At 45.7% G+C, this 21,032-nt stretch overlaps 1 protein-coding gene across 1 annotated transcript in view; it reads right to left on the bottom strand.

Moving 5' to 3' along the window:
* Nucleotides 1-5,476: 5,476 nt before the first annotated feature.
* Nucleotides 5,477-21,032, bottom strand: part of NOBOX (NOBOX oogenesis homeobox) — a 32,057-nt gene continuing 16,501 nt past the window's right edge. The window contains exons 5-9 of the mRNA XM_040361666.1: nt 19,560-19,654; nt 15,522-15,741; nt 10,565-10,827; nt 8,690-8,902; nt 5,477-5,742 (exon numbers count right to left, since the gene is read on the bottom strand). Of these exons, the coding sequence (XP_040217600.1) occupies nt 5,711-5,742; nt 8,690-8,902; nt 10,565-10,827; nt 15,522-15,741; nt 19,560-19,654 (823 nt within the window). The 3' untranslated portion in view covers nt 5,477-5,710. The remainder of the gene's footprint in view (nt 5,743-8,689; nt 8,903-10,564; nt 10,828-15,521; nt 15,742-19,559; nt 19,655-21,032) is intronic.

Here is a 21,032-nt window from a genome sequence, read left to right as displayed (position 1 = left end):
CGGTCTGTATATAATGTACAGTACGGTGTCAGGGTATAAGACCGGTCTGTATATAATGTACAGGACGGTGTCAGGGTATAAGACCGGTCTGTATATAATGTACAGGACGGTGTCATGGTATAAGACTGGTCTGTATATAATGTAAAGCATGGTGTAAGGGTATAAGACTGGTCTGTATATATTGTACAGGACGGTGTCAGGGTATAAGACTGGTCTGTATATAATGTACAGGACGGTGTCAGGGTATAAGACTGGTCTGTATATAATGTACAGTACGGTGTCAGGGTATAAGACCGGTCTGTATATAATGTACAGTACAGTGTCAGGGTATAAGACTGGTCTGTATATAATGTACAGGACGGTGTCAGGGTATAAGACCGGTCTGTATATAATGTACAGTACGGTGTCAGGGGATAAGACCGGTCTGTATATAATGTACAGGACGGTGTCAGGGTATAAGACCGGTCTGTATATAATGTACAGGACGGTGTCAGGGTATAAGACTGGTCTGTATATAATGTACAGGACGGTGTCAGGGTATAAGACTGGTCTGTATATAATGTACAGGACGGTGTCAGGGGATAAGACCGGTCTGTATATAATGTACAGGACGGTGTCAGGGGATAAGACCGGTCTGTATATAATGTACAGGACGGTGTCAGGGGATAAGACCGGTCTGTATATAATGTACAGGACGGTGTCAGGGGATAAGACCGGTCTGTATATAATGTACAGGACGGTGTCAGGGTATAAGACTGGTCTGTATATAATGTACAGGACGGTGTCAGGGGATAAGACCGGTCTGTATATAATGTACAGGACGGTGTCAGGGGATAAGACCGGTCTGTATATAATGTACAGGACGGTGTCAGGGTATAAGACTGGTCTGTATATAATGTACAGTACGGTGTCAGGGTATAAGACTGGTCTGTATATAATGTACAGTACGGTGTCAGGGTATAAGACCGGTCTGTATATAATGTACAGTACGGTGTCAGGGTATAAGACCGGTCTGTATATAATGTACAGGACGGTGTCAGGGTATAAGACCGGTCTGTATATAATGTACAGGACGGTGTCAGGGTATAAGACTGGTCTGTATATAATGTACAGGACGGTGTCAGGGTATAAGACCGGTCTGTATATAATGTACAGGACGGTGTCAGGGTATAAGACCGGTCTGTATATAATGTACAGCATGGTGTCAGGGTATAAGACCGGTCTGTGTATAATGGTGTCAGGTATAGACCAGTTTATAAACCGACACCATACTGTGCATTATATAAAGGCCGGTCTGTACACTGCTGACACCGTACTGTACATTGACTGACCTGTTTGCAGGACTTGCTCCCCTCAGTACCAGTTCTGCTTCCAGCTCCAGCATTGGCTCACTATGGGAACAATGTCCACTTCCTGTTCTGTTTCTTGGCAACCGGCCCACTCTCTGTCATTGGATGTAGGCCAGCGCTCCTATTGGCTCTACTATTGAACATGCACAGTCCAGTAAAGGAGGAGTCATGATGTCACCCCCACCCTCTTCCTGTATTAGTATACAGAGCCAGGAGAGGAGCGGGGCCTGAGCTCCATAATGACACAGATCTGGGGAAGGCACAGACCTTCCCACCGGGCTGGAGGGACTTACATCACCATACACAGTGCTGAGTGATGGGAGGAGAGGAATCGGCTAAGCGGCCTTACGGTGGTGCCAGTGTTTCGTCACATATGGCGACCCATCACATTTGGCTACCCGCTGGAGTGTGCATGTGCGACGCCGCCATATGTATTCCAACACTTTTACAAATGTCAAAATTCTCATCGAAAAGCAATTACTAAAATGTTGACAAATTCCTTTCAGCTAAATTCTCTAGCTATATTCTTCGTCACATTTGGCTACCCATCACATTTGTAAAAGTGTTGGAACGCATATGGCGACGTCGTGCATGCGCACTCCAGCGGGTAGCCAAATGTGATGGGTAGCCATATGTGACGAAACACCGGCCCTAAGTGCAGTACAGCGTCATTATATGTCTGGTGTGGAGGGGATCAGAGATACTGACTGGTAAAAGTGCGTAAAACTAAATAAAACATTTTTTATTCAATTTTCTAAAAACATTACTTGCTAACTGAGCTGAAACTAGTATTTTTGCTAGAAAATTTATTAGAACCCCTAAATATTATAATAGGATTTTTTGTACTCGCCGTAAAATCCTTTTCTCTGAAGTCCATGGACGGACACAGCTCCTTAAATCTTGACAAGTGGGTTATGTTCCCTGTTTACAGGAGAGGACTAGGCAGAAACATGTTAAATAGTTAAATACATGTTACATTAACAGAGTTGAACAGAGTTGGCGGTCCCTCCAGACATAACCCTCCTCACTGCAGCTTGCAGCCTCAGTTCGTAACAAGCAGTACAAACCTAAAAAGGAGGGGTGGGAGCAGTGTCGGTCCATGGACTTCAGAGAAAAGGATTTTACGGTGAGTACAAAAAATCCTATTTTCTCTTATCGTCCATGGATGGACACAGCTCCTTAAGTCTTGACAAGTGGGACGTCCCCAAGCAGTGTCAAAAAAACGAGGGGTGGGAAATCTATCAGTAAAACCAATTTTAACTTAACCCCAAAACAAGCAGAGCTCCTCAACAGAGGAGGTGCAACTTTAAACAGCCGCCGGCAAAAACTAGCGGCTGAAAAAAAAAACATCATAAGATGCACTCATAGCAAACATGTAAATTCTGGAAAAACGTGAACGGACGAGCAAAACGCCGCCTCGCACACCTGTGAGACCAATTGCTGATGTCGGAAAAAAAACCCAGGAAGCACCAATTGCCCTGGTCGAAAGTGCCGTGACCGGAAAGGGGGGCCCGCCCCTTAGGAGCATAGGCCTGTATGACGGCCTGCCTGATCCACCGAGAAATGGTGGTCGACGAGACCGCCAGGCCCTTTTGTGGACCAGACACCGACACAAAAGAGAGTCAGAAGCTCTGAAAACGGAGCCGTAGTAGGCTGGTATACCCGCAAAGCGCGTACCTAAAGTATGAAAGGCCGAAACCTCCTTCGGAAGAAGGGAAGGTCGCGGGCGCACCATCACCTAATCCTTATGGAGGATCAAGCATGGCGGCTTGCAAGACAAGACCGCCAACTCAGAAACCCCTCTAACAGAGGTAAAGGCCACTAAAGGGGCCACCTTCTGAGATAGTGTCAAGAGAAAATCTCTCTGATGTTTCCAAAAGGAAGGTTCCTGAAGAACCGAGTGCACCAGAGTCAAAACTCATGGGGGAAGAGATGGGCCAAGAGGGGAAAGTATATGACAAACCCCCTGCACACAAAAAAAGGGGACCCACCATGGAACGGGCCGCAAAAAGGCCACTAAAAGAACACAGCCAAGGCTGAAATCTGCCCCCAAACGGTGCTTTAAGCAATTTTTAGATCCACTCCAAGCTTTAAAAAACAGCAGGACCCTGGACGTCACTCCATCCTTTCGCACCAAGAGAGGTGCCACGGTAGATCCTCCGGAAGAAGACTACGGTGCCCTGTTGAGATGACCGAGTCAGACAGACCCCGGTCACCTAAAGTCTGGCTTCCAATAACCATGTTGAGCAAGTCAGTGACTGTACAACAGGTGGAAGTATGGGACCTTGAGACAGAGGAACCTCCTGCCCTGGCAACCGCCAGGGTGCCTCCGCTACCAGGCGCCCGATATCAGCGTACCAAGGACGCCGAGGTCAATCTGGAGCGATTAGAATCATCGGGATCTCCTCAGCCTCCACTCTGTGGAGCGGCCGAGGAAGCATCTACCATGGAGGCAAAAAACAAAAGAACAAAAGCTGGACAGCCGCACTCCAAAATTTTCTTTAAAAGAGATGTCTTTATTTTCAACTGTGCATACAGTCACTGCAAGCCCACAAAAATCAGTATGGCCAACGTTTCGCACTGGCGTCAGTGCTTAGTCATGGCTAAGCACTGACGCCAGTGCGAAACGTTGGCCATACTGATTTTTGTGGGCTTGCAGTGACTGTATGCACAGTTGAAAATAAAGACATCTCTTTTAAAGAAAATTTTGGAGTGCGGCTGTCCAGCTTTTGTTCTTTGCCATTACCGCATTGCCAGTACCCTGGTGGTTCAACAACCCCTGATCATCACGAGGCTCACCTGGAGCGGTGAGAATTCTGTCTGTGTATCTACCATGGAGGAATGGCAAAAAATCACCGATACAGACAAAACAGGGCCACCAGCGCGACTGACGCGTCTGTACCAGATCACTAGACCTGGCCACTAACTTTGACACCCTTGCGGCGGAGACGAGCAGCCAGGAGATCCATGCCCTGTGAGGCTCACCTACTGCAAGGGAGCCGAAACACCCCAAGCACAAAGACCAGTCGCCCTGGTCCAGCATCTGGCGACTCCAGTAGTCCGCCTGCCGGCATACCTGATGGTAGACCGAAGCCACGGCCGTGGCGTTGTCCGGCTGAAACCAGATCGGTCGACCACAAGGAGAAGCATAGCCTGATCGCCTAAAATAGTAGGAGAATGAACAGTAGACAGCACCTGGTATTCCCAGGCGGTCTCCCACCAGGCACTAGCCAGGCCCGACCCTGGGTAGCTACCGAGACCAGACACATTCAGGGAGGTGTGGCCGTAGGTCCACGCAAGTCCAGCGACTAAGGGCCGACTGGACCCCCCAGTTTTGTGAACCCCCCAGGTTCACAACCCGTGAGCTGGCATCCGTCGTAAACACCGACCACTGGAAGGAAGAAACAACTTCCTGGACCGAAGAGTCGGGGATCTCTGTCACCAACTCAGAGAGACTCTGACTAGGTGGCGCACAGGAATTTAATGATTTCAGAGACAAGAGATTTTTACCACCTGGACAGTATTTCCCCTGGAAAACCAGGGTGTGGAACTGGGCATACAGTACCGCCTTGAAGGAGGCTACCCACAGGCCCCGAACCAGCAGGCGCCCGGAGAGAAAACCGATTGCGTGATGCCAATACCTTCACCGCAGACGAAAGTGGATTTCCCTTTAGTAAATAACCCCCAATAAGTCTATAGGGGACGTTTTTGCATTGAAGTCAAAAGGGATGCAATTGTGCATTGAACTCTATGGGTTTGGATTTTTTATTGAAGTCAATGGGGGGCAATTTTGCATTGAAGTCAACAAGGGGAGTTTTTGCATTGAAGTCAATAGGACAGAACGTTTTTTTTTTACTGCGCCGATAACCCTATTTTTTGGCCGACCATTTTAGCGAGTGATATCGGTGCATCCCTCTGGCAGGATCAACAGGTATTATCAAACAGATATAAAAAAAATATGCTTTCAAATGGTATATTTAAACAGACCAAAAGGAAGCATATGAGAGAAGTTCGGGTGAGAGGTGTTAGGGTTTATATACACTTTTTGGTGTTTTTAGCACAAAATCTTGTGTATCTTTAAAGACCAAACTTTTCTTAACAGGAAACAAAAAGGACACAAAAAAGCCTTCAGTAAGCAAACAAGTTGTGACTTTATTGAGCTATCTTGCATGAAAATGGTACATTTTTCATATGTTATCCCCAGCATAATTCACCTCCAATAATGTAACAAGTCGTAGAACAAAATAAACATCAAAAATATAAATCTCTTTTTCTATATCGGCAATGGGCTATTGCCCTATTTTCCCATCATGCTTCTGTTGTACTGAAGGAAACCGGTCCCTCTGGTCCAATGGATAGAGTTAAATAGAGCTTGTAACATCTTTTGGGTCAGCTGGAGAAAGACATTTCAATAAAATACATAAAATCCCTTCTGTTGTACTCTGAATAAATGCAATACAACAAAGAAATGTCATATTAATAAAATAAAAAAAAACATAGTTCTATTGAAATTATATATATATATATATATATATATATATATATATATATATATATATATATATATATATATATATATATTTTTCTCAAACAATAGGTGCTGGAACTTAACCACGGCCCCACAAAACCCCTCCCCCTAAACACACCCTCCAAATCACAAGAAAACAGTAGAAGGGTCTTAAAGGGGCATTAAATGCCATTAGAGATTATATTATATATATATATATATATATATATATATAAGGGGTTAGCTCGGTAGCGGGGTGTGTGACCCCCTGGATGGGTTCACTATACACTGAATTTATACAGACAGGCAGTCAAAGACGGTTGAAAACAAAGATTTTGGTTTATTCTTCCATCTTGCTGGAAACAAGTGTAAGCATCTAAACAGCATAAACAAAATCAAACATAAAATAAACCCTGGCCACTTGGGGCGTCTACCTTCACCACACAGGAACCTATCTAAGGAGTCTGGCACAGCCTAGTGCTGGGCAGACACTGCTGGTTATACAGCAGAAAAACAATAGTCTTTTGATTTTTATCACACAGAAAATTCAATCACCTCCTCAGAAGACTTTCAGTACACTGCTCTCCTTACTCAAAAAGCCTCAGGATGCAGCAATTCAGTGGTCATCCTCTGGATTACTTATAGAGGCCTTAATTGCCTCATTCTGAACAGCTGACGTTTTCCAACGTCCTTAGACCTTTTCTGGCTACTGTTGCAGCCGACACCTAATAACAATTGGTGTATTGTCTAAACAAGGCAGAAATGTATGTCTCGTCTGTGACAACACCCACAGATTTACCTGACTTCCTGTCACAATATATATATATATATATATATATATATATATATATATATATATATATATATATATATATATATATATAGGTAGGTAGGTAGATATATCTCTGTCTCTCTACTACACTTAAAATTGCCATGAAAGATGAGAACAGTAGAGGGCGCAAACAGAAGGTCCAGCTCCCTGCCCCCCTTCCACTAGTGGCTTTAAAAATTTATTTGTAAGTAAACTACTTGTGCCCCCCCCCCCCCCCCCCCCAAAATAAAGAGAATTGTAAGCAGGAGCACTTCTGCTTGATGGGTCCTCCAGGTGCCATTAGACATTCAAGTTCATCCAGGATAGCAAGCGGAGAGGCACTCAAGCAGCACTTACAGGAGACAAGCAGGCTCTGGATAGACAAAGAAAGATATGCAGAGAAAGGCGCTTTTAAGTGCAGTATGTCAGCATTTTTATTAGGCGAGTAAACAGTCCCCTAAGTCTATAAAGTCCTCCCGAGATGGTCTTTCCTGTCACTGTGCCGACTGGTGTTTCGTCAGATTAGGGGACCCGTCAGAATGTGTAATGGAAGTGGCGGTCTGTAGCCACCATCTTGCTACACCCGCACTCCTCCACAGTAAGGATACACTGAGAAGGGGGAAAGCGGACATCTTGTTACACCCGCCGGAGTTTTGCATTTTACACTTATTTTTAACAGTAACCTGAGTTTATATAGTGAAATACAGTACTTACAACTCCGTCTGACTGGTTAGATGTTGAATTTTAAAAGCAGCGGCAAGCCTGCTTATCTCATAGGTTTGGGAATCTGACAGAAGTTCGCTGCTTTTAAAATTCAACATCTAAACCAGGGGTCCGCAAACTACGACCCACGGGCCGGATCCGTCGCGTCAGTGTGATTTACCCGGCCTGCGGACTGCCCCTTTAATATCGCAGCAATCCCCCTCCCCTTTGCTACCTTTTTATCACACAAGATTAGAGAGCAGTGGGGCAGTTTCAGCAATCAAACACCTTTGTTCCTGCAGCTGCTGGCCGACACAGAGACAGGGAAGGCCATCTCAGGAGGACTTCATAGATTAACTCTGTAATCTTGTAAGTGTTTTAAATCTTTGCCTTTTAATTGCTGACATACTGCACTTAGAAGCGCCTTTCTCTGCATATCTTTGGCCCCCCCAAAAAAGCCTACCTCAGTCCCGACCAACACTTCTGGATGGTATGGGTAGCATCACCGTGCCTCCTTGCAGAGCAGCAGGGCCGTTTGAAGGAATTTGGGGGCACCAAACAAAATGGGGGCCCCCCCAAGCACCCCCCCCCCCACACGCAAAGCCTACGTTAGCTCTACACTAATTTTTTACACCCATGTTTTTACTCCCCCCCCCCTCCCTAGTCCCTATGTTTTTCTATTCTCACCTCCCCTTCTTCCCTGTAGGCTGCCGCTGTAGTGTGGCCAAGCTCCTCTTCCTCCTGTCAGTCCGGTGTTCTATCATTACCCGGGAGATTCAGTTTCATGTGTTCCCGGCCGGACTGAAAGGAAGTGAGCACTCAGTGTGCACTTCCTGTCAGTCCAGGCGGGAACAGGAAATTGAATCTCCTGTACCAGCCGGACTGACAGGACTCCAGGAGGAAGGAAGAGGAGGAGCTCGGCCACACTACAGCCTGGGAAGGGGAAGTTGGGGGCCCCAGGCCAGCTCGGGGCCCCAAGCAATTGTTTGTTTTGCCTGTCCTGTAGCGACAGGCCTGCAGAGCAGGAAGCTCAAGGTTCCCAGCTCTGGTGGATGACGTCACCTGTGCCTCCCAGAAGCATCAAAAGCCCCAAAAAATGTAAACATTCCATCTGCCCTGCAGCTTCTTCCCCATCGCAGTCACTTGCTCAGTCATGTGACAGAACACTGTCAGACAAGATGGTGGCAGCAGTGGTGCACAGTAAACTTGCAAGGCTGTAATTGAGTAATGAATGGGATGAAACCATTTTTAACAACAATATCCTTTTCGGGTCAAATGCAGACAATTCTACACTCTTCATAAAATGAGAATGTAACTCACGGTCAGTGCTCTCAGCCGTTTCACTGGTGGAGGGCTCAGCCTCAGCGGTTGGTGCAGGCTCCTGATGATGCTGCGATAGGTGGGGTGCAGGCTGCGGGCAATTGGGCTGGTCATGAATACCATGCGTTTCAACCACCTGGGGTCGAGAGCACTGGAATGGAGCACCTTGTATATACATGTCGTTCCATGGAGAAGACTGATAGACTGGGCCACCTGTGGAAATGTGAAAAGAGGCCGTTTATGGATCTCAGATGGTCATTTCATGCATTGCATTTATAGTTTGTCCAACATGGTTACACCCAGGCACGCTCATAGGTGGTACCACTGGTCCTGCTGTACAGGGCCCAGGCCCCATCAGTTTAAGAAGGGGGCATGGACAGCAGCAGGAATCGGATCATGGACAGGAGGGGCTGACTGGTGCCTTGGGGGGTTTACAGGAACCAATTGCCTGTATGGCTTTCTCTGCAGCAGTTGGATGCCGACTCCATCTCCTTCCCCTCCCACCAGCTTTAAGCAGCAGCAGTGGGAGAGTAGGTGTGGGGGGGACTACAGAGATATGCCACCACCACACAGATCATCTCTCCTGTGAATAATCTTCCCCCTGCTGCTGGTCCCCCATATGCTCCTCTGGCAGCGCCGACAGCTTCTTCCTCCGGCTGCTGCGGAGAGGGTACAGGGGAAATTGCTTCAGGATAGAGAGAGGGTCAGGTAGGCTGTACAGGGCCCTGTCATTTCTAATAGCAGCCCTGGTTACACCACATAGACTTGTATATGTTCCTCTGCCTGCCAAGCACAGCAAGTCAAATCATTTTAGGCGCACCATGCTGCATCCAGTGATGTGTGAGGGGATGGTAACACTGCAGTTCAACTGTTTTTACCAGCCCTCGGTCGCCTGTGTAAGCAGGACGACACTTGGTGTGAATAGGTAATAGATTCTGAATACTGTAGGATATAACAATAGCCATTTAATTATTTAAGCACATCATAGAGTGCACTTTATGGTTCATTGAAACTTTTTAGCAGTTCTCCAATTTTCAGTGCCACTTTGGACAGATAAATCCTGTATCCATGTTCCATCCAACCCAATAAGTAAACAAACCCATGGTTCTTGGTCTTTTACCATCATAATCCTCAAGAAGTATCTACAAGAGTCTCAATAGTACAGTAGGTTAGATCTGGGATCTACATGTCTGTTGGCCAATCCATTTCCAACTGAGCCAACTCATTCATGTGGCCCTGCTCTGCAAACCAGCCCCCCACCCCACACCATACACCGACTATGTCAATTCAAGCTCATTCATGCATTTCCGAAATTGCCCATAATGATTAAAGGGCTGTAAACGGCAAGTCCTGGGATAAACATTTTAAACAAATAGTTTACTGGAGAATATTTATTTTCTTGTGCTCAATGTGTTACGCTAAAAACCGCTGAGGGATTAATACTAGTTTAAGGCTCCAAAGGCTGCAAGTCTTTCAAAATTTACATCGGTTTTACTTCCATATAGGTTCCTAAAGATCTAGTGGAGTTTGCATGTTCTCCCTGTGCCTGAGTAGGATGCCTTTGGGTACTCTGGTTTCCTCCCACACTCCACATGCTGGTAGGTTAATTGGCTCCTGTCTAAATTGGCCCTAGTATGTGTATGTAATGCATGCACGTTAGGGACTTAGATTGTAAGCTCCTTGAGGGCAGGGACTGATGTGAAGGTACAATATATATGTAATCCATTGCATAAATTGATGGCGCTATATAAATAACTAAAATAAAAAAACTTCAATTTGTTCCTTTAATTTCTCTTTTCCTTGAAAGGGGAAGAAAATGCAAATCTTCTACTGCATACCATAGCAAGGACTTAATTTACAGCCCACTGACCATACCTGTCCCTTGTTGAAGCACAATATGTCCCCCTGGTCGACCCTGCAGGAATGTTCCTGAGGTTCCATAGGCTAGTACTCCCGTGTTATTGGCTGGAACAGCGAGGAAGGTTGTGTCTTCTGGAGAGGTTGGGGTAAGGTTGTGTACTGGCACTCTCTGGTATTGTGTATATTGGAACATTTGGTATTGTCCCATTTGGTTATTCTGGTGATAGTAGTGCGGTCCATATCTCATAGGTGGCCCCATTGTCTCTGCCATTGGGGATCTGGAAGGAAAAGCAGTGATAAGAACTTTATTAAGTATGAATACCTAAACAAATTCACTATATTGATACATTACATGGCTAAATGTTTGTGAACACCTGACCTTTACATCTACAGTATATGAGCTTGTTGGACATCCCATTTTAAAGTTACCCCATGCATTGCTATAAAAGTCTAAACTCTTCTAGGAAGGTTTGCAGAATGTTTAGGAGTGAGTCCGCGATATTTATACGCCTTCAGCCAAAAGAACATTTATAAGGTCATGTACCATACTTGGAAAAGAAGACCGGCTCACAAATCGGCATTCATATTCATCCCAAAAGTGTTCTCCGGGGGGGTGCGTTATCACCCCCGGGCGGCAGCTGGCGCTAGAGGGGTTCTGACAGACCCATCTTCTCCCAGCAGCCAATCAGAGGAGTTCTTCCCTCGTTGGGCGTGCTGGGAGGGGGATATATCTGGGCAACCGCCTTTGGGCCGATCTGTTCTGTGCGGGGCCCGAGTTCCAGGTGCGGTACCCACCTTCAGGGTGCGCGCATCCATGGTCCCCGCCACCGTGGCCTGCTCTACTGAGGTCATGCACCATGCGGAGCCTCATCCCAACTTAGAGAGGGGCCCCAGCGACTGGCTGGGTCCCAAACCTTCTGCTGAGAGGATCCTAAGCCGGGAGCTGTGCGATGGGGGATTGGCTCGGGAGAACCTAGAATCAGAGGTTGTCCAGGAGGCCTAGACGAACCATCGGGGATCCAGTCACCACACTGTATGACAGGTATGTTCAAGCTGTCAGTGGGTGACACTATCTGAATTGACTGGGAGGATTCGTTCAATCTAGTTTCACAAATCTCAAATTGTCAAGCCTGTGGCAGAGGCCCGTTTCCTCCCAGTGATCCTCAAGTGATGCTCCGGCTGCCAGGCCTGTGGTAGACGCCTGTCCGGGGGCACTTTACTTACCCTGATTGTGGTGGCGACAAATTGGGTTACTTTATTGCGTAGAGCAGGCTTGCTCGCTTTCATATCCAGGGCCTGATACTAAAGTTTCTCTACGCTCATAAAGTTTCTCTACGCTCATCAACTTTTCTCTACTGTGTGTCATGTTGATGTTGGCCACGTTGGGCCTTGGAATAAAGCATTGAAAACTCAATTGACGCCTGGACACTTGCGCTTTACTCACACTCACAACTATCACCCTAGACCAAGTCAAAAAGGTAACTTAATAGGCCGATCCCAAACTAAACAAGCTGTCCTTCGGGGGTGAGCGCTACATAAAGTTAACAGTACCCCATCAGACGAAGCTACGTATTATTCGCTGTTTTAACAAAGAGGCCTAACCTCTGAAAGTCACGCTAACAGGATTGACTGATGCTGACTGGACGATCGGTCCACAAGCATTTGTGTTCTTCATACCCCTTTGACCAAGTTTAACTCCCCTCTTTGGATTACAATTTAATTAAAGCGGTAGTTCCCCCTCCAAAAAATTGTTACCCTTAGGTTAATGCTCATTTTGTCTAGGGGAATCGGCTAGTTGTTTTAAAATCGAAGCTGTACTTACCGTTGTAGAGAGTGATCTTCTCCGCCGCTTCCGGGTATGGTCTTCGGGTCTGGGCGTTCCTTCTTGATTGACAGGCTTCTGACAGGCTTCCGACGGTCGCATCTATCGTGTCACGATTTTCCGAAAGTAGCCGAACGTCGGTGCGCAGGCGCCGTATAGAGCCACGCCGACGTTCGGCTTCTTTCGGCTACTCGTGACGCAATGGATGCGACCGTCGGAAGCCTGTCAATCAAGAAGGAACGCCCAGACCCGAAGACCATACCCGGAAGCGGCAGAGAAGATCGCTCTCTACAACGGTAAGTACAGCTTCGATTTTTTTTTTTTGAGGGGGAACTACCGCTTTAAGTGCACCAACGTTATCAACAGAGACTTCATCCTGTAGGAACATTCTGAAGCTGTTTGAGCCCGCCCTGGCCAGGGTCTTCTGAACTTGTGTTTCATAGAACTGCCCAATAGGGGAAGCTCGCGAGCATAGACTGCCTATAGCAACTTTTATACATAGAAATATTACAGGTTTAGTTCAAGTTCTGTTTTTTTTATCTGCTGACTCTTGCAAAAGGCCTTTGCAGAGTCATTTCTTATAGAATTGTCTGTGTATGTTTAACCTGCTGTTCAGTCTTATTCTACCCCTTTACCCTATACCAAGTAAAGTTATCCCTTTTAGTTTTAACTATATTGACTGTGTAAGGTGTGTTTACTCCTGGAACCGCAAGTTAAAGAAGGTAATCATATTGTGTTGCATTGCATATTCTATACGTGTTATTGTGGCCCCAGCCAAGTGGGGGACACAATACTATTGCATTTGCTTGGTGTGCCAAGGGAGGGTTCGAGCCACTTTAAGGGGGGGTGAACAAATTAGTGAGAGTAGATCCCAAATCTAACCAGCGGCTCCTGCGGGGGTAGCGCTACAGGAGCATAGTGGGCAGGATAATGTCAATTACCAGCAATCATAATGTCGCTGCCCCCTGCCAAACATAATCTTTCATTTTTTTTGGGGCATTGACAATGCCCAGATGCCCAGTCCCTAATGCCATTTGTTCTACTGTACAATGCCTTGCCTATTCACTTGAAGATGGCCAGACCCGATTTCTAAGATTCAACTTCCATTCATTTCAATGGAGTTTGGATTCAGCTTTAAAAATTTGGTAAAGTTCTCTGACCCCTACTTCCATCGATCTTAGCCGGAAATAGGAGTTGGCATCTGTCAAAACCAGGTACCCGCTACTCCCTCCCATCCAAAAAGTGCCAAATGTGGCAACGGAGGGGAAAGGGGTGCAAACAAGCAGAGCTTCCCCTTCTGGGTATAGCTCAGCTTTAATGAAACCTTGCAGATTTAAATTACTTTTTAAAATCAGCATATTTTTACAGAATTGTTTTTTTTTTAAATCGGCACAAGGGACATTTAATAAGAGGTGCTCCTTGTGCTAGCTATCCTATTTGAAATCTTCTGTCCTCCAACCTTCCCTCTTCCCAGCAGTGGTGATCTTTTGGTGCTGCGGGGGCCAATACAGCCGTTTGACCTTGGTACATAGTTAGGTTGAAAAAAAACACTCCCAAGTCCATCTAGTTCATCCAAAAAAAAATTAAATAAAATAAAAAAAATATCGTACAATCCCATATACCCAATTCTATACCCACAGTTTATCCAGAGGAAGGCAAAAAAAAAAAAAACACACAGCAGAGCATGAGATCCAATTTGCTACAGCAGGGGGAAAAAAAATCCTTCCTGAACCCCGAGTGGCAATCAGATTTTCCCTGGATCAACTTTACCTATAAATGTTAGTACCCAGTTATATTATGTACATTTAGGAAAGTATCCAGACCTTTCCTAAAGCGGAGGTCTGCCGTTTTTTTACAAATACTCCAGCTGCTGACTTTTAAAAAGGACACTTACCTGTATGGCGCACCCGCGATGTCGGCACCCAAAGCCGATCTATCGCTCGGTTCTTGGGTGCTGCCGCCGCCATCTTCGGTAAGGGAATCAGAATTCCTGGTTCCCTACTGCGCATCTCGCGCTGCATGATCCGAATGGTCCCTGATGTCTTCTGGGACATGCGTCTCCTCCAGAAGACAGCAGGGGGGGGCGATCATCGTAGATACCCGCAGATAATGCAGCTATCTATGCCCCCCTCCCTGCTGAAAGGTGCCAACACCGGAGGGGGCTGTTTCCCGAAAAGCAGAAGTTTCATTTTTGGGTGCAACTCCTCAGAACCACCTCTAGAGGGAGTCTATTCTACATTTTCACAGCTGTTACTATGAAGAAACCTTTCCATATTTGGGGATGTAAAGAGTGCCCCCTTGTCCTCTGTGTTGACCGTAAAGTGAATAACTCAACACCAAGATCACTATATGGACCTCATATATTTGTACATGGTGATCATATCCCCCCTTAATCTCCTCTTCTCAAGAGAGAATAAATTCAGTTCCTCTAATCTTTCCTCATAGCACCTTATCACAGGTGCTCGCCAAGAGTGCCGACTATACCCGCCCCTTATGTCCAATGAAAAGCGTTCCATTTCATCTGCCTGTCCTCCTTTCATAGAGCCCTTTTCACGGAACAGCTTCTATGAATGGAAGGGGATGACAGAAAGGACAGGCATGGTTAGCATGTTTTACAAGTGCCTATAACAGGTCCAGACAGGGCCGTCTTAATAGCATCATGGGCCCCTGGGCAAAGAAATGCTCTGGGGGCCCTACAACGATGACAGTGCAGGTAAACAGACATCAAGTAGGTAGGAGGCAGACTGCATCCCCTGTGTATCTATCACTCTCAGCGCCACCATGGTGCCCCCTATTCTGGGGCATCGTGGGCTCAAGGACCAGCTGCTTTGGGTAAAGTGCAGGGGCCCCCGGGCAGTGCCCAGGTGTGCCCTCTCATTAAGACAGCCCTGGGTCCAGAGGCTTGCATTATCCCCCGCAGCACCGGAAGACTTCTACTGTGGGGGTATGGGAGGAGGAGGAGAATTAAAGATTTCAACTAGGACAAATTGCTCCAACACAAGGGATACTCCTCATTAAAGTACCACCCCATGTGCAATTTAAAAAATAAAAAATGATATCGCAAATTAAAGAGCCCATAAGATTTCATTGAAAGCAATCTCAGTATTCTGTACTGATCAAGAAACACATAAAACAGAAAGACATACATACTCCTGAATATTATAAGAGAAGATATCACCATCAGTAGACGGAGATGGGGTACAGGAACTCTCCGGCGTATCCAGCATAAGCGGAACCATGTGATTGCTGGGGTTAAAGGTCATGGGCATAGGCAGGCCAACACGCCGCAGTGGCGGAGGGCTATGGAACGTGGGAGGATACTCCCGGGATGTCGGTAGACAGATGGCTTCAGGTGACCCTAAACTGGACACTGAAAAAAAAAAATATTAAAGTAAAATTTCAACATTTTTAGATATTGGTCAAGGCAACATCATGTTCCATGTATATAATGTATCAGCAGAGAAGGGGGGGGGGGGGGGTCGGTGTTTTATTTATACCCCAAGAATTACAATAAATAATAATTAATTAACCCCATGTGTTAGACATTTTGGGTTGATTTACTAAAAGGAAAAAAACCACACAGCTATTTTGATTGTACATGATTGAATGATGGCGGTCAGTAGAGCTTTGCCATATTTACCATCCTCTGGATCAACTGCACTTGAAAAGTGCACAGTCTGTTTGCCTTTAGTAAAATCAACCCCAATAGGTCATATTCCAGTTGTTCCAAGTGGTTGTGTGTCCAGGTCAGTGCTAGGCCAGGGCTGTGTGTGCCAAGAATGAATAGCAGATCGTCACTTCCATTGCTCCCCCCTATTGGTTTACCACACTATGAACTGTGGGCAGCACCATTGCCATGGATAGCAGTCATTCACCTGAATCCTTGAAGGTTTGCTATGAAAAGCAATAGCATGGTAGCTTGCAAAAAAAACAGAAGCCTTGCACATGCAAGTGTGACAACGGCGCCCCTGCATGCAAGGTAGTCGTGAGCATTGTGACCCTTGAACAGGAAGTGAGAGTAAAAGTGTGAAATTTAACCACTTCAATACTGAGCACTTTCACCCCCTTCCTGGCCAGGCCAATTTTCAGTGCTGTTGAATTTTGAATAACAATTGCGCAGTCATGCAACACTGTATCCAAATTAAATTTGAATATTTTTTTGGAGACAGATAGAGCTTCATTTTGGTGCCATTTAACCACTTCCCCACCGCGCCATAGACAAAAGACGTCTACAGCGCGGTGGAGTTATTCTGGGAGGACGTCCTCCCAGAATCCTTCACTCGCGCGCCCCCTGGGGCGCGCTCCCGGAATCATCTGTGAGCTGACCCGGCACGCCGCTGATAGCGGCCGTTTACCACGTGATCGCTCCGTCAAATGACGGAGCGATCACTTGTAAACAAACCGGCGTCATGTCATGACGCCGGTTCCTCCCTCTCCTCTCTGTACCGATCGGTACTGTGTAAGAGGAGGGGGGGGGGGGGGGAGAGCGGAAGCAGCAGCAGCTGCTGTGGGCTGGATCTGTGACAAATGCAGTCACAGATCCAGCCATCCCTCCCTGCACAGTTGAAAAATAAAGACATCTCTTTTAAAGAAAATTTTGGAGTGCGGCTGTCCAGCTTTTGTTCTTTTGTTTTTTGCCTCCCTGCGCAATACTCTGCAATACCCCCCCATACTCTGCAATACCCCCCCATACTCCGCAATACCTGCTAATATGACAGAAACTAGATTTTTTTTTTTTTTTTACAGAATTTTCGGTGTTTTTTCTTTTATAGCGCAAAAAATAAAAAAACCAGGAGGTGATCAAATACCACCAAAAGAAAGCTCTATTTGTGGGAAAAAAAGGACAAAAATTTCAGATGGGCACAATGTTGTATGACTGAGTAATTGTCATTCAAATTGTGAGAGCACCGAAAGCTGAAAATTGGTCTGGTTAGGAAGGGGGTTTAAGTGCCCAGTGGTCAAGAGGTTAATCACCACTGAGTTTTTTTCTTTTGCTAAACAGAAAATAAAATACAAATTTCCATCTTAATTTTGGTTTTGTTATAACATTTTGCAAACAAGCAATTTTTCTTCTTCACAGATGAGGCTGCTCCATTGGGGCACCGGTGAGCTGCACTGAGGGGCATTTATAGGGCTGCACTGATGCTCAGGGCTCTAATGATCAGTGTCCCGATTATCAGTGTAAAAGTACCATGTCAGCCTTGCCACTAATCAGCAATCCTTTCCTCACAGTGACAGAATGTGAGGAAAGGACTACGATACAGCTGATCACATTGTAAAAGGCCGCTGTGATTGACTCTTTGCCTCGATCTGTGATCCAAAGGACACAGCAGTCACAGACTGCGCTAGATGTGTTCCCCAAGGGGGCGCGTGGAAGGCATATTCTGGGAGGGGGGGGGGGGGGGACATACATGGACGCCCTCCCAAAAGGACGAAAAAGAGAGTGTGCTTCAGGCCCGTACACACGATCAGATATTCTGACAATTGTCTGATGGACGTGTTTTGTCAGATAATCCGACCATCTGTATGCTCCATCGGACAATTGTTGTCAAAATGTATTAGCGGTAAAGGAGTATAAGAGGGGGGGGGGGATGCGCCAACTGAGATAGTCCTACTGTTGATTGAGTGTTATGCCTTGTACACACGATCATAGTTTCCGGTGGAAAAAGTCAGACGGACTTTACGGTCAGCGCACATTGACAACACTGGAAACATTGGGCGATATACATCCGCCGCAATGTTGCTTTGCGGCAGAACGCCTGGGAAAAAGGAATGCCGCTCTAGGAAGGGTGTCTGAAAATGTAACTCTTCTCAGGAGTAGGAACAGCAGGTGCAGGCTAAGCATAGGCAATTGGATGAGGAGAAAATTCTTGATAGCCACACTCAAAAATAAATGCCTTTATTAAAAAAAGGAGATGACGCGTTTCACACTTTCAAAAGTGCTTATTCATAGCTCATAAATAAGCACTTTTAAAAGTGTGAAATGCGTCAGCTCCTGTATTCCGTTGTTTGCTGTGGCTTGCATTTTTGGATTATTACCTCCTTTTTTTTTTTTTTTTAATAAAGATGTTTATTTTTAAGTGCAGCTGTCCAGAATCTTCTCATTCAAGAACCCCTGGGGACCAACAACATTTTCTCGTGGTCCATGGACCACTGGTTGATGACAGCTGACTATAGGAGATTGTTGAAGACTGCAGACATGGCAAGGTTGGAGACTGGGAACATGCGGTAAGAGACTATCAGAGACCGGGGACATGATACAAGAGACAGCTGGAGGTCACTCCTATTACAGTCACTGCTTTAGTTTAATGAGTAAGCACCTAGGCAAGCAATGCCCTGTCTACTGCCTGGTAAGGCTTTTAGGCCACAGGTAGGACACTGGGGCACCATTCTTCCAAAAATAAAATGTTTGAGGAGTAACCAACAAGGAATAAAATGTTTACTGCCTGGTGGGGGCCACACAGTAAAAACCAAAGGTCATGAATGGGCCTCAGACCACAGATTGGGCATCAGGGCTCCGTGCGTCTAAAAAAAAAAAAAAAAGTGTAATTTGGAACAAAAATATTATCGATTATCGGTAAGGCCGATTATTGCAGGCAGATATTAGCATTTTCTAAAAAAAATAATAATAATAATAATAATAATATCGTTATTGGTCGCAAACGAGACCAATATTGCTTCAAGGGGTTTTACCGGGGTGATGCCTGCAGCTGTCTTTAGAGCGGACGGTCAGCTTTATTGTAACAACAACCAATGCGGCTCAGCAGCTGCTCGGCTGTTATAACAAACAGCAGAACATCCCCCACCTGCCGCTGCTCGCCAGTGCCTTCCCGTTCCACCAGAAGACCCGAGCAACCAGCCGGCACTTCCGCCGGCTGGCCGAAGACCCAAACAAAGTTGATGCTTTGTTCGGGTCTCAGATCTAGTAACCGGAAGCGATGTCATGACACCACTTCCCGGATTACTGGCATCTTAAAAAGGCGCCAGGTTTTAAAAAAGAGAAAGTATTCAAAAAAACTTGGATCTTGACCTTTGAATACTTTCTAGTGCAGAGGATGCGTTAGGGGTGTTATAGACCTTAGATACCTCCATAAAAAGTACCTGTCACTGTCACAAGGGATGCCAACTACCAATCCACCATATCAAATCATTTCAGCAGTGGAGCCCCCTGGTGGCCCCTGCACTGACCTGAACTGCTGCTGTTTGAACCACAGGAGACGCTATGTTGAGATACATCCATAGAGTGAGATCTGTGAAGAAGACTTCCCGGAACAATGGACATCCTACAAAAAATAGAAGGAGAGAGAAAAAAAAAGTATTGTTAATTAACGACTAACTGCCACCGACATCACCAGTACCATTATTACAGGGATCCGTGCCATTATGCACATTGACACTGAGCGGGAAGGGGGTCAACATCTAGGGCAATTAAGAGGTTAAATGTGTGCCCAACAGTGCTTGGTGCATTCACCGTGTGCTGTTTTTACTGAGGGCTGTGCCGTTTTTTATTCTTTTATGGTGCTGTCAGGACATCCTCTTCGCTGATTAGCGGTTGCAGGAAGTCGATCATTGGTCGGCACCCGCTGATCAGCTTGTGCTGTGACTAATCACCAATTAAATACAATATAGTGCGTTTCATTTATAAAGTGCTGGAACTCATCACGTTCTAGATCATTTTTTTCCCCCAAATTGAATGCTGAATTGATGTTATACTATTGAATATGCTATCTATTCAAGCAGGAATGCTTAATCCAGGGCTCGACAAATACCGGTCGCCATGGCGACTAGAAATAGCGTCCTGGCGACTTGTGAGCTGGCGCCATCTGGTGGTGAGCCGTTGGTATTACAAGTTATTACCACCAGATGTGTGAGCTGGCGCCATCTGGTGGTGGCCGTTGGTATTACAAGTTAAGCATTACAAGTTAAACAGCAATTCTAATTTTTATTTTATTTCTATTTTTCACTGCTATCTTCTTCCCTCTAATTAGAACCCCCAAACATTATATATATATTTTTTATTCTAACACCCTAGAGAATAAAATGGCGATCGTTGCAATACTTTCTGTCACGCCGTATTTGCGCAGCGGTCTTACAAGCGCACTTTTTTTTGGAAAAAAATTACACTTCTTTTAATTAAAAAATAAGACAACAGTAAAGTTATCACCATTTTTTTTAATATTATGAAAGATAATATTACGCCGAGTAAATTCATACCCAACATGTCACGCTTCAAAATTGCGTCCGCTTGTGGAATGTCGACAAACTTTTACCCTTTAAAATCTTCATAGGTTGCATGTTTTGAGTTACAGAGGAGGACTAGGGCTAGAATTATTGCTCTCGCTCTACCAATCGCAGCGATACCTCACATGTGTGGTTTGAACACCGTTTACATATGCGGGCGCTGCTCACGTATGTGTTCGCTTCTGCGCGCAAGCTCGTCGGGACGGGGTGCGTTTTCTGGCTCCTAACTTTTTTAGCTGGCTCCTAGATTCCAAGCAAATTTGTCAAACCCTGTCTTAATCCTTGTATGTACAAATATGGCGATATCTGGTTGGATAGCCTTACAATCAACAGCAACATGTTCTACATTTTTAAGCTGTTGTGGAGTAATAAGATGATACCAGATTCTAGGAATTCTCATTTGTTTTCTGGCCTGTCTTT

This window comes from Rana temporaria, chromosome 8 (genome assembly GCF_905171775.1).
Source record: "Rana temporaria chromosome 8, aRanTem1.1, whole genome shotgun sequence".
In the NCBI taxonomy this organism is placed as follows: domain Eukaryota; kingdom Metazoa; phylum Chordata; class Amphibia; order Anura; family Ranidae; genus Rana; species Rana temporaria.
The sequence above is the reverse complement of the archived record's forward strand: the minus strand, read 5'-3'. Positions and strand labels throughout refer to the sequence as shown.